This window comes from Lacerta agilis, chromosome 1, assembly GCF_009819535.1.
Source record: "Lacerta agilis isolate rLacAgi1 chromosome 1, rLacAgi1.pri, whole genome shotgun sequence".
Taxonomy (NCBI): Eukaryota; Metazoa; Chordata; class Lepidosauria; order Squamata; family Lacertidae; genus Lacerta; species Lacerta agilis.
This window is the reverse complement of record NC_046312.1, coordinates 22,538,036-22,552,336: the sequence shown is the minus strand read 5'-3', so window position 1 is coordinate 22,552,336 and position 14,301 is coordinate 22,538,036. Positions and strand designations below refer to the sequence as shown.

Below are 14,301 nucleotides of genomic sequence, written 5' to 3'. Positions count from 1 at the left end.
TTTCTGTGGAATTGCTCTAATAGCAGAGGACTGAGAGAGCAGTTTGGCCTTTGATCAACCACTCTGATGTGAATGTGTCTACTCAGAAGTAAGTGCCATTAAGTTCAATGGCACTTACTTCAAGGTAAGTGGGCTTGTAGCCCCAGGGAGGCTTGCCAGTGCCTTGCACTTTAAGAACCAAGCTTTTAACTGGCCCTTAAAAAAACTTTTGTCGATGATTGTTTACCTAACCTACTCTGTCAATCAGAAGAGTGTGTTTCCGTGCTATAGGAAACTGATGCTACTATGCAGTACTGTTTACCTTGTTGCAGCCTATAAATAGCAAGAGAAACCCAATAGCATGCCTACTTACTGTGAGTAGGCTTGGAGAAAACATATGGAGTGCTGTTTAAAATTATCGTTCTGCAGTATAGTTGCTCTTTGGCAATAAAGAGGTAGGTGAAGAAGAGGCAATTTGCAAGAAGGCATATAAACTTGGGGTGCTGTATACTGTCTAATAAAACTTGTATAATCTCTGTTCTGTTTGGTCTCTGTTTATTATTTGAAATATTACTGTTACAGTTCTATGTATATATCAAAGCTATTCTTATAATGTGTTAATGCTCCCATCTGTAGGAAATGAACAACATTTCTGCAGCTGCAGAGTGCTATAAAGATGTCTTAAAACAAGACAACACCCATGTGGAAGCCATTGCATGCATTGGAAGTAATCACTTTTATTCTGACCAGCCGGAGATAGCATTGCGGTTTTACAGGTAGGCTGTGCATGTGCATTTATTCAAGTCTTATGTCAGCTGAAAAGGAAAAATACAGTGGTACCTCGGGTTACGTACCTTATCTGTTCCGGGGTGCTGTTCGCACCCCGAAAAATATGCAACCCGAGCATCCATTTTGTGCATGCGTGAAAGCACGATAATCACGCTTTTGTGCATGCGCGAACTGCGCAGAACACTTCTGCATGGCGCGGCAATCTTTACTTCCAGGTTTGCGGAGTACGCAACCCGAAAGTACGTAACCTGAAGCATTCGCAACCCAAGGTGTGACTGTAATGGCTGATGCAGATCTGGAGATGGGGGCGTGCTAAGCTTTATTGGCCATCATCTTTGCAAGAATCCTAATGTGATAGCCCTAGTAGGAACCTGTGTAGGATCTGTAGTCCTGTTTGTATAAAGCATCCCCAGTAGGTTTCTATACAACCTTTTCTCCAAAATGCACTAGAAGAATTAGTTCCTTATTTCTGAGCAGCTTTTATTGGTTCTACCTGCCTGTAGTATACAGCCCATTACTTCACCACATATCCCCAAAGGCTGTGGCAAACATTTGTGTTCCTTTTTCTGTTAAGTGTTCTGAATGTTCTCAGTGTTAAAATTGTTTTTCCTCTTGTCCAGAACATAGATTTTCTGCCTAAATAATGCACTTGAATTCCTTTTCTGGGCTTTCCCCAGCAGTTTCTGTGAGCCATTTGTAGCAATTATGACTCCACAGAACAAAGGGTGGCTTTGTTGTCTGATGAAAGCTCTTTGGTAGAAAGATGGGATATAATTTTAAATGATAAATAAAATTTCAAAGAGGTGTGTGCTTGAGTGCTGGACAGAATGAGCCTCCGCAGAAACCCAGAAACAAAGGGGAAAGCTTCCCCCCTTTACTTTCTAGATATTGCAAAGGTATATTTGGTATTTGAAAGGTTATGCCATTAGAAATGTTTTGGACCTGATGGAACCCATGACAACAGAAGTGCTTTCTGGGGTTGCATTGTTTGACTGTTCTACTTAGAGGTGCTAATCATGGGAGATGATGATGGCTGGGCAGTATTTAGAAAAGTCCCATCAAATTGTTTTGCTTTTGGGAGACGATAGGGGGGTTTTTTGGGGCGGGAGAGAAATACATGAGTGCCAAACAATAATTTCACCCATTTTAATATAAATTTTACAATAGTGACACTCAATCATTTTAAGGCCAGCTTTCTATATTAGAAAGTGGGTATTGAAGCTACGGTGAATGCTGAATTTGACTCTTGACCAAGACAGAGGCCCTGTGGATAGGCTATTTCCTTGTCTGGGAATTTGGGAAGCTGCCTCTTCTGGGTGGAGATGAACTCCCTCTGAAGTAGCAGGTGTGTAATCTGGGCATGCTCCAAGACCCATCACTGTCAATAGAGGTACAGGTGGACTCCATGCCAGCTGGGAAGAGTCCCATGTTGCAGTTCTTTCTCATTATCTTCTTTGATGCAGTTTTTTCAAGAGGGTTGGCAATAGTGTGGGAAGAACCGCTGGCTGCGTTTCTCCCGTGAGGTTTTGGTTTTCTGATGTTGCGTGGAAAGAAATCATGCCACAGCAAAGGGTCAAATTACTATTTATACCTTCTTTTTTACTAAAAATTATGTGAGTAGTGTTCATGCAATATATAAGTTGCTTTCATGATCCATACTACAAAAGAAAAACATTTCTCCCCCCCCCCCTTGAACTAGACGGCTCCTGCAGATGGGTATTTATAACAGCCAGCTCTTCAACAACCTGGGCCTATGTTGTTTCTATGCCCAGCAGTATGACATGATTCTCAGCTCCTTTGAACGTGCCCTCTCTCTTGCTGAAAGTGAGGAGGAGGCTGCAGATGTGTGGTACAACTTGGGACACGTGGCTGTGGTAAGAGCTAGTACTAGTTAAGAATACTTCATTGAAACATTTGTATGGAAATAATGAAACGTTATCCTAGAAAGCTATTTGCAAGTCAACAACACTGCCCAGTTTCTGCTTAGTTTAGGGATACAGACTTAGTTTTGAAGATCAAAAGGATGCAAGGAGGAGTGCTTTTGTGTTCTACGTAGCAGAATCAATGTGAATATTGGGGAAGACAGGAAAGGAAACAGGAGGGAATTGCAGCAAAAATAGATAATGACACTGCAGAAGGCTGCTTAAAGCTGTCCTTTGCACTTAAAAGTCCCCCAGCCCAAGCCATATCAGAGTATTTCTGGACAAGCTTTTGTTCTTCTGTGGCAAAACACCCTGCACACACCTTTCAAGGACACTATTTCCTATGCTGCAATCGTAGCATTAAAAACTGCTCTGGTATTAAAGCCTGGCTCTGAATCAACCTAATGCAGTGCAATGCTATGCCAGAGTAACTTCAAAGGACTTCCTCTTTACGTTGTCTACATCTCTGTGTATTAACAGATGTGCAATAATTGATTGAGATGCATACACACCACAAACATAAATCAGTGCCCTCTGCCAGTCACTGGGAGAAATTATGCGATTCAGCAGCATATTGTCTGTAAGCCTAGAGTTAGCATGTAGCCAAGGACCAGAGCTCAGCGGTAGTGAAAATGCTTTGCATTCAAAATTTCCCTGGTTTAAATCCTGATATCAGGGATGATGAGAGTTATAGTCCAGCCACATACTTACTCTTCCTCTAGAGCAGGGGTTGTCAACCTGGTCCCTACCGCCCACTAGTGGGTGTTTCAGGATTCTAGGTGGGCGGTAGGGGGTTCTACGGCACAAGCTGAATCCTCCTTCCATTGAGCACTGGTGGGCGGTAAGGAAATTTTACCATCAAGAAAGATGCATTAGTGGGCGGTAGGTATAAAAAGGTTGACTACCCCTGCTATAGAGCATTACAAAATGGTTAGTAGAATATGCCAGGCATGATGACGGATAAGCTCCTATGTGTACACACACACTACCCCCTCCCCAAGCAAGATCTCTGTGGGGGAGGAGGGAGGCTGGCTCAACTTGTGTCTGAGCAGGTTTTCTCACCTTAATATTGCCCTCAAGTGCAGCATAATCTTAACCATAGGAATCAATGGCCTCTCAAGGAAATAAGGGAAAATAAAGTGGTTTGGGTACTGTTCCTTGAGCTATTGCTTCTGTTTCTTGGTTATGGTAAAGGGTGATAACGATGGCAACTTTTTTAAAAAAAATATGTGTTTTTGGCTTTTCCTTCTCAGGGAATAGGGGATATAAACTTGGCTTACCAGTGCTTCAAACTTACCTTGGCCAACAACAATGATCATGCAGAAGCTTACAATAACTTGGCTGTGCTGGAGATGCAGAAAGGCCGCATAGAGCAGGTTGGTATTTTGCTCTTAAGGAAAACAGTAGCTTACATATTGTTTCAGGGTAGTTGTTGCTTGAGATGAATGAAGGCGTTAAGAGGCTTAGAAGTCTCCGGAGCTTTGGAAGTTCATATCTTTGGGATTTCCTGCTGATTTCATACTCTGATGTGTAATCTCCATTGTAAGGAGGAAGTGAGACACAGACAATTTACACCCACCAGGAGTGACACCTCAATGCCTTCCATAGGTGCTGTGTCAGAAAGATTTGGGGCATCACATGGCAGGACAGAGTCTCAAACAAAGATGTGCTCTCCCAAGTGTGGTGTAGTTGTTAAAAGCGGTAGATTCGTAATCTGGGGAACAGGGTTCGCGGCTCCGCTCCTCCACTTGCAGCTGCTGGGTGACCTTGGGCTAGTCACACTTCTCTGAAGTCTCTCAGCCCCACTCACCTCACAGAGTGTTTGTTGTGGGGGAGGAAGGGAAAGGAGAATGTTAGCCGGTTTGAGACTCCTTAGGGTAGTGAAAAGCGGGATATCAAATCCAAACTCTTCTTCTACATACCCAGCACGTTCACGTATCTGTCTCAGTGACGTCTACGCTGGCTTGTTCGTGTATACAGAATAGAAGATGGCAGGATCCCCAAGGATTTGCTTTACGGGGAACTGGCTTCATACAATAGGCCTGTTGGCAGACGAATTCTGTGTTACAAAGATGCCTGTAGATATGACATGAAGGCTGGCAACATTAACCCTGCTGTGTAGGAATCCCTTGCAGACAACCACAGTGCCTAGAGACAGGTGGTTTATCCACAGCAGTGACCAGAGGAGACATGACTGCTGGGAGGAGCACAGAGATGAAGAAATGCCATGGTTCCTCTGTAACAGTGAAACCGACAGCTTCATTTGCCCCACCTACAATAATGTCTCTCCCATATTGGTCTTTACAACCACAGCAGGCGCTGTAACTCTCCAACAGTTTGACTTTACTCACAATGGCACACTCTTCCATTGTTTCCCAAGACAGACGGATGCAAAATAAAAATAAAAATTCCATTGTAAGAACCTGGCTGGAAACAAGCACAGGTTTATTTACAGCATTCTTGCAGCATGCACTGTTTGAGAATTCTAAAGCTAGGAAACAGATCTGAAGACCAAGATGAAAGGACCATAAGCACCACCCTGAAACTGAGCATTCAGAGTGGACTATATTTGCTGGTAGAGAGCAACAATAGAAATGCAGTGGGATCTTGCACCATTGGGTTGTTGCACATACAATGAAGAGATAGTGTTGGAATAATCTTTAAGTTGTTCTTCTTTACAACGTCTTATAGTTTGGGACAAGACTTCAAGGATTCCTACTAGAATGACCATTTTGTTCAGAATTGGTATGCTGACTTCTTTAGTGAATATCTAAAAATGTCTAGGGAATGTCTGTTGAGATACTTTCTATAAAGTTAAGAAGTCAGCATTATGCAAGAATTAAATACATACATGACATTTATTTTGTACCATTAATACATTTTTGGGCAAATTCAAATGAAGTGCTGTATCCAACAAAGTCACCCTGTTAGTGCTTTTCTCCCTCTCCTCTCCTTGTACATCTCCTGCAACCCCTCTGATCTGCTTCAGAGTATTGCGAGGAAACCCAGAACAGATTTGGGGACGCATAGCGGGAAGAGAGGGAGAGGAAATCCCATAGTGCACTAATGGGACAACTTTGTTAGATACAACCCACAGATCTTAAATATCTGTCATTACTCAAATTGCATGCACCTTTCTGTAAATGTCATCAATAGAGTGTGCTTTCGACTTGCCATTTGGTTGACTGTGAACAAGATTGATGAATTTCTTAACTGAATAGTGAAAGTGTTTGGGGGGGATTTAAATTTTCAGCAGATAAGCTACAGTACAACATGCAGTCCTTAGATCTCTGTTTCTAAGCAGCAAGTTGCTTTTGAGGCCACTATATAAATATTCTAGCAATTGCCATGGCAACATTCAAATGTACTCCTGCATTCCTTGTAGTGATAGATAAAGATCAGTTTTACAGAGCCATATTCAGTTGGCCTATGCTTAGGCTTCATTTGTAGCTTAAGGTATGATAACAGTGAAAGAAGAAGTGGCTTGTTTCAAGCTTCAGTTACAAGTGGGTAGCCGTGTTGGTCTGCCATAGTCGAAACAAAATAGAAAATTCTTTCCAGTAGCACCTTAGAGACCAACTGAGTTTGTTCTTGGTATGAGCTTTTGTGTTTGTTGCAAGCTGTTTAAGAAACCATTGTCACTTGGGTTCAAGAAACTTTCAGTGCATTTGCAGTTCATGTGCTTGAGGTTTACCTCCTGAAGCTTAGAAATCACCACACTTTTCCCCACCCAGCCACTCAGCAACGACCTCTTCTTCATAATCAGGAGTGCCTCTAAGTCAAGGGTAGCTAGACTGCAGCATACAAACAGCTTGCCAAGGGGTTTTGGGGTGGCTTGCAGACCTCCCAAAAAAAATAATTTTCCATGTTTAATTACCTTCATTGGGCTTTCACAAGTGCCCTTAGATAGGTTTTGCTGCTTTTTAACTTAGTTGGGGCTTCTCAGAGCTATTTTTCTAGCAAAAGAGGTGCTGGTACTCACCACAAACACCTCCCTTGTTCTCTTAGAATGGCAATGGCCCCCTCCTGAGAGGTGCTGGAACTGAGTCCTGGTGAGTTCCAGCTGAAGAAAAGCCCTGGGGCTTCTTAAAAAACCCCAAATGTCTAATCGATTATATCCTGTTGCTGCTTCTAGGTGTGCTCTTAATAGCACTACTCCTTAAAAGCCATTTCAATTTACTTCTATTAGCTGCTGGTTGCATTGTCCCTCCCACTGTGATGCCTGCAGCAGCTGATGATTAATGATCGTTCCAGAGTGCTGCCAAAGGCATCCAAGCAGGACAAACAGTGCAGCCAGCCAGCAATTAATAGAAGTGAAGTTAATAGAAACAACTGAAGGGAATAAAAGTATTGAAGTCAGCATCACCTGTTCATCTCATTGGTAAGCAAATTGCAAGTATTTGGGGTAATTTTGGCTGAGGGGAGGAGGGACTTTGAAGGAACCATAATAAGGAAAAAAAACTTTTTTAAAAAAATGAAAGAAATGCAAATGAGTTGAGGTGGGGACTAAGGAAGTGAACAGTCTGACTTTGGATAGAAAGAAAATTAAAGGTATTCCATTTTCCACATCAGCCACACCTACTTTTCTATCCTAGCCGTGCTCACTTTACCATGCAGGCTTCAGAAGGTTGACTGTGAGTCATTGTGTCTCTTGGCTAAAACAAGGTTGGGTGCCCTGCTCTAAGTTATTTCCAGCCATGTGTTTTCTAGGAAACATGCACACAGTGCACATCCTTGCTGTTACCTTGAATTAACTTCCCTGTTGCTGCTTAGAAGCCAAAGTTGATGTGATTAGAATCCTGAAGTAGTAGCTCTGTGACAACATTGATTAAAAAACACATAAATCCATCACCAAATTCCACCCCATGATTGCTTGATCCGTGGCTTTCATAAATTGTACTTCTGGTTTCTCAGAAGCAGATCACGATGCTGGCAATTTCTTTGCCGCTTAGGCTGGGCAACGGAGTGTTGTGCAAATTGGGGGTCAGGCTGCATATATGCACAGTGTATCATCCTTCATGTCTTCCTGTGACAGTCTGTTTTTCCGTGAGCCTCCGGGAAACACTAAGAAAAGAATTCTGCTGTCCAAGCACTTCAAAGGACAGAACATTTGTCAATTCTAATCCTTCGCCATCCTGCAAGAATAAAGCTGGAGGGTGAGCAGATAGGGAGGGGAGCTGCACATTTGCAGGGTTTGAGGAATAATGCTAATTTCAGAGTAGGCTGCATGTGTGTGGGTGCATATAATGTTTTATAAAATTATATAACATTGCATAACATATCTCCTACTAACACTGACGGCTGCTAATGTTGAGGAATGCTACAGCAGCCCCGCTTGAGAAATGGGCAGTAGCTCAGTGGTAGAGAATTGTTTTGTATGCTGAAGGTCCCTGGTTCATTCCCTAGCACCTCTAGGCAGGGTTGGAAAGACCTATGTCTGAAACCATGGGGACCTGCAGCCAATCCCTGTACCTAAACTGAGCTAGATGGACCCGTATCTGAAACTGTAACCTTAATTTCCCCTGTGGATGAGAGGGTTATGATGGAATATGATGAGATACTGAGATCAGCTTAGAAAATTTATTTAAACTACATCAACAGAAGACCAGCGAATGTATTTCGGTTTATGAAAGATGCAAACAATAATAAATCAAAGGAAAATCAAAGTCACATTATAAAGAAAAGAGTATTGGGGATTGAGAATATAGGGTACAAAGTATGCAAGGGGAAAACTAGGATACAATGATTTCATTTGAAAATAAAGTGTGCAATAAAACTATTTAAACATCAGGTAAAGTGGTGGTTACGCACAAGGAAACTACAACTTTACCACCCAAACCCCACCAGCTCTCTAGTTAAAATGCACTATATTCTGACTGTCCCAACTGTATAACAAATGAAAAGTAGGAATATCTTGCCCTAGACAAATCTATAGGTCAGTTGTGTGTCTGCTTCTTGTTCTTCAGGCAAGAGTGTTTCTGCAGACTGCTGCACGAATAGCACCTCATATGTATGAGCCACACTTCAATTTTGCTGTACTGTCTGATAAGGTAACATCATTGCTTTATGCTTTCATTATCTCCAATAGGCACAGGAAGCGTACGGTCTTCTCTAGGTTATCAAGGGAAGTTCTGTATGAAAATTGTAGTTTTTGGAAGCATTTTCAAACTTCCAGTGATGGGTTTCACAAAGTGGTTTTCTTAAAAGTGCCTTATGTTTTGTAGATTGTTTGAAAGTTTTGTTAATCCAGAATACTTGGGCAAGCTCATGTTGGGTGTGGATATGCTTGAGATCTATTGGTCCCAGGAAGTTTGGGACTCTAAAGCACTGCCAATTGAGCCCAAAAACAAATTGCAGAACACACAAAAAGTATGCATTTCCTACAAAAGAGACACAAGACTTTGATTCCTGAGTATGCTAAAGATATCCAATATTAGAAGCTTTGGGGAAGGCAGCAGTATTTTTTATCACTGGTTTTTATGGGCTTTTTAGTTTCTACACATTTTCCTCCTCCTTTGTATAAAAGAGTGATGTTTTGAGATCTGATCTATTGACTCAAATCGGAACTCTTGGCATTCTGAAACAGTCTCCTGTTGAATGCATTACTGTAATCCGTGGAAATAAATGAGGGTGTGAGTGACTGGAGCCAAGTCAGGATTGTGTCTTGGGAGTTGGAATTTATTAAAGAGACTGAAGTGTGAGCAACCTAGTAAAACAAGTGTGTTGATGACATGTTTACGTCCTTCGGCCTGTGTGTCTTTTTTGCAGGCTGGAGATATCCAAAGGAGTTACGCAGCCAGTCAGAAGTCTGAAGAAGCTTTTCCAGAGCACGTGGATACGAAGCAACTAATCAAACAGTTAAAACAGCACTTTGCCAGACTTCGGTGAAACACCTTTGTCCCTCAAAGCTGCTGACTTGTGCAGTTTTGCAGAGTCGATGAGTTAATACTTGAATCCTCAGAATGTTATTTATAGTGAAGTATTGCTTGTGCAGACTAGAGGCAGAGCTGTTTCCTTAAGCAGAAAGTGCTAGTCTTGTTTCCTTCAAGGGAATGTTTCCCCCTTTTATTCACCATCTGATTATAGTAGTGGTGCTCCACCATTTTGAACAGTTAACAAGCTGAAACATGAGCTGTCATGTTGCTTAAGTTGTTGCACCAGAGCAAGTCTAGCATATGGTCCTTTTTTAAGAAACAACCTATTTGTATAAGGCACACTAAAGGATCGCCAATCCCTTAAGTCTAAACTGATGCGTTCAGGTTCTAAAGATCTGCCCGTGCCACCCTTTTCCACACATTTCTGATGATTTGGGGGCTAGTGTAGGTCACACAGCAAGTGTAGCAGTTGGAGTCATACCTGAACCATCAGATTAGGGTTTAAGGCCCTAGCAAAGAATGTGAGAAGCTGTTGCCTTTACTCCCCCAGAGAGAAAAGACTTTTGAGTCATGAGGTGTGTGTGTGTGTGTAAAGGCTGCTTGAGCATGAGTGGAGCACTTTCCAACGAGAAGAAAAGTCAGACACAGATGCAGGCAGTTGGCATCTATGAAATACCTCCCCTCCATTACTTATCCTGCTTCTTAAACTGTAACTTCCACTAAGAAGGTGATGGAGAGGCAGCTATTCCTTCCGACCAAAGAGATGTGAAAAGTCAGAAGATACTGCAGTTAAAAAAATAAATAAATCTGTGCTGGTTTTTGATAGTTGGTGCTTGCAAACGTTTGCTGGATGCTGTGGTTTTTCCTTTTAGTTTAAAAAAGCATTTTCTGGAATGTCTCCTAGTGTTGTATTCAGAGAAGTATTGTTTTGCTTGTAACTCAAAAGGCAGCTGTCCCTTTAGTTGAGTCTAATCAGATTGAACTTGGCTAACCTTCCCAACCTCTTGCCTTCCAGATGTTAGACTCAAAACTACCATCAACTTCACCCAGCATGGCCCATTGGTCAGGCATGATGGGAGCTCTGGTCCAATAGCATCTGGAGGGTGGTAGGATGGAGAAGGCTGAACCAGGCCAAACATTTTTTATGATATGCCGTGTCATTTTTTTTTATTTTTATTTTTTGTTCTCCTTGTTACAAATCGGAAGCGTTATTTCCATTAAGCTTGTCTCAGAAATGCTTTTTCAGAAGAGTCTGGTTTAAAATTAAGTCAGTAAGACTAATAAATTGGGAGAAGTATCCCAAGCTATAATTTAGGGTACCTTGTGAGTTTAATCTTCTTCCACACAAGCCCCTTCAAAATAAGCAGGTATTATATAATATCACCACTTCTAAGATGGAAGATTGTGTCTATAGTTGGAAAACTAATGAGGAAGAGGAATACTTAGCCGTTTTAAAATGGACTTTGTTTTTTTTTAAAAAGTACTTGGTTTTTCACCTAAAGTTTAAAAGTATCAACAGAATATGTGCAACTGTAGGCCAATATATATGTAATGCTTCCCGCCTAGAGAAATTCATCATATAGGTTATCTTCCAAGCTAGGGTTGGTATGTTATGAAAGAATATCTCTTTACCAGTGCCAGTAAATAAAAGACTGCCACCAGTTTCCCCCATCATTCCTTTCCATAATCCAGTTCGTCACTCTTCTGCCCCCAACTGCTTAAGTAATTTTGCCCCATTCTAATTGCAGGGAGTGCAGCAATTTTAACTGTACCAGTTCAGTGGGAGAGGCAATTCTTAATCCTTTTAGGTTCAGCTTTACAGTAAAACATGTATCTGTGTTAATGTTTCTTCCAATTTTTCACTGCACTCCACAGTGATTTATTATATTTCAGGCATTTAAACCTAAATTGTCATTTGTGAAGCTATTATGTATATTTAACTTTTAATACTATTTATAATAAAGCGTAGTCTATAATTTATTAAGAGTCTGATTTCTCTTTTCAATGGGTCACAAACTCTGAACATTGAGGAATGGCTTACATTTTAGTCCCCCCCCCCCTGAGAAAATAATGTTGCAAACTGAACTTGCTCTTATGTTTGCAACTCCCGGTGGAATTAATGGGGTTCGAGATTATGGGCATGAGTACAAAGGCACTTTTGTGTCCTGCTTAACCTTCAGTCAGTTCATGTACAACTTTGTAGTTTGCAAACTTCAATTTTTACAAGGTTTTTTTTTTAACAAAACACTTTACCTTTATTTAAAGCATAGTCATTTGGAAAGGCTTGAGTTTTCAGGGGAACCTAGTTAGCTTTTGAAGTAAGTGAAAGATGACATCTCTGTCCTTAAGGGTCCTCAAAAAGGGAGTAAAGAGGAAGCAGAGGCATAACCATTTTAAAATCAGAGATTAAAATATATATAGTAATTTTGCTGCAATTGTAATTAGCATCTTGGAATGAGTCTCTGAGAAGGAGTCAGCTAAGTTGAATCCACTTCCTTTCAATCCAATATAGATAATAACATTTTGGAATATAGAAGTACAAAGTTGGGTCAATTAAATTGTGTAGCGCTTTAACAAACATCAGCTTGAAGCCACTAATAATCAGTCTGGCTAGCTAGCTGCATGCTGGATTTGTTTGCTTAATAAGCTAGTTGCTGCTTGCTCTTTTTACCCTTTCCTTCCCTTAAGCAAGGGGATGCCAATATTTGCAGAGAGCTGGATGCATACTAATTAACGCCAATGTTGAAATGAGAACACAGCAGCACTACCACAGGAACAGCAGATCCTCATACCAGGCAGTTAGTCATGGAAGGATGTCTCGGTTTTCCTTTAATTTGCATGAGCACCAATAAGCAGGCGAATCGGCTGGCCCTGGAGCAAGCTGCCTTTAGTTAATTTGGTATGACATGGCATAACACAAAGCTTCAGAAATGGTATCCATCTCTCTGGGAGAATTCTGTTCAGACGATGTGACCTCTTCATACAGTTGCAGTATCCCTAGAACACAGTGCTTTGTGCATTTCCTATTTTAATTTGTAGCTCAAGAGGAACGGCGTTTTGCCTGTATCTTACAAGCTACTGCTAAGTAAATTGTTATGAAATTATTTAATTGATCTCTTCCTGTGAGGCATCCCCAGAGCAATTTGCAATACAGATTTCCCCCTACTTAAATTCATGTGTCATTGCATATACGTGCGGTGCTGGGAAATAAATGAATAGATAAAAACCAGGAAATGGCAAGGGAGAGCTGGAGAGTCCTCGTGGCTCATAAGGAGACCTTCCCTGGACCCTGAAGACTTCAGCGAGGGTGGAGGAAGCCCCAAAGAGACAACAGATACAGCAGAGCACTGTTTAGCCTGCTCAGTCTCCCTGCCTAGTAGCTGACACGTGTGGTAGCGCAGCAGCTGGTGATTTTCCAGCCAATCCCAGAGCTTCAACTCAAGTGTGGGGAGAGAGAGAGCAGGAAAAACACATGCTTAGAGGGTGCTCCCCACTTGCATGATTTTCACTTATGTGCATGGAAGCCTGGGATATAACTCCCACATAAGGGGGGGGACACCTGTATAATAAAAACATAAAAAACAGTTCCATAGATAAAAGCAGTTAAAACATAAAAGCAGTTTAAAAAAAGTGCATACGCACATACAGAAAGATTAAAGTAGCTCACACATAAAATCAATTCAAGGCTGATACCAACTGGAATAAAGAAGGCTTACTGAAGGAGGAATGTCTTTAGCATATGCTAAAAAGGCATCTGTCTGATATATAATCGGAGGGAGTTCCAAAGGGATGCAGGTGGCGCTGTGGTCTAAACCACTGAGCCTCTTGGGCTTGCTGATCAGAAGGTTGGTGGTTTGAATCTCCATGATGGGGTGAGCTCCCGTTGCTCTGTCCCAGCTCCTGCCAACCTAGCAGTTTGAGAGCATGCCAGTGCAAGTAGATAAATAGATACCACTGCGGCGGAAAGCTAAAGGGTGTTTCCTTGCACTCTGGATTCCGTCACGGTGTTCCATTGCGCCAGAAGTGGTTTAGTCATGCTGGCCACATGACCCAGAAACCTGTCTGTGGACAAATGCCGGCTCCCTTGGCCTGAAGCAAGATGAGCGCTGCAACTCCATAGTCGCCTTTGACTGGACTTAACCGTCCAGGCATCCTTTACCTTTTTTTTAGGAGGGAGTTCCAAAGGGGAGGTGCTGCCACATTAAATGCCCAATTCTGATGTCATGTCAGACCTCCTGATAGGGTGGTGTCTACAGGATGGCCTCTTGCAGAATGCACTGATCAGGTCCTGGTGTGTGGGGTTATGTATTGGATGAGATGGTCTTTTAGGTATCCTGGTTCCAAATGGTATAGAGCAGGGTTTCCCAAACATGGGTCTCCAGCTGTTTTTGGACTACAACTCCCATCATCTCTAGCTAGCAGGGCCAGTGGGTAGGGATGCTGGGAACTAGTTCCAAAACAGCTGGAGACCCAAGTTTGCGAAACCCTGAAATAAAGCTTTGGACACCAATACCAGCACCTTGAACCACCGAGCCTGGTAGCTAAATAAAGAAAATCTACGGTAGTTCTCTTAGTCTGTAGGGAAAATAGCCATTGACTTTCATGAGAGTCAAAATTGCAATTCCTATAACTAGAGCTATGTAGTTGCATCTTGGTGAACCCCAAATCTTACAGCTGGACAAAAGCCTCAAAAAAGGACCCAGCCTTGGCACCTGCAACTGTTTCAGGGAGGGCAG

General features: G+C 42.0%; 1 protein-coding gene across 1 annotated transcript in view; it reads left to right on the top strand.

The window, feature by feature from the left end:
- The window catches only part of TTC8 (tetratricopeptide repeat domain 8), a 32,684-nt gene extending 22,808 nt beyond the window's left edge, over window positions 1-9,876 (top strand). Inside the window, exons 10-14 of the mRNA XM_033141456.1 lie at window positions 616-755; window positions 2,468-2,642; window positions 3,944-4,066; window positions 8,657-8,740; window positions 9,459-9,876. Of these exons, the coding sequence (XP_032997347.1) occupies window positions 616-755; window positions 2,468-2,642; window positions 3,944-4,066; window positions 8,657-8,740; window positions 9,459-9,578 (642 nt within the window). The 3' untranslated portion in view covers window positions 9,579-9,876. The remainder of the gene's footprint in view (window positions 1-615; window positions 756-2,467; window positions 2,643-3,943; window positions 4,067-8,656; window positions 8,741-9,458) is intronic.
- The last annotated feature ends 4,425 nt before the right edge of the window (window positions 9,877-14,301 follow it).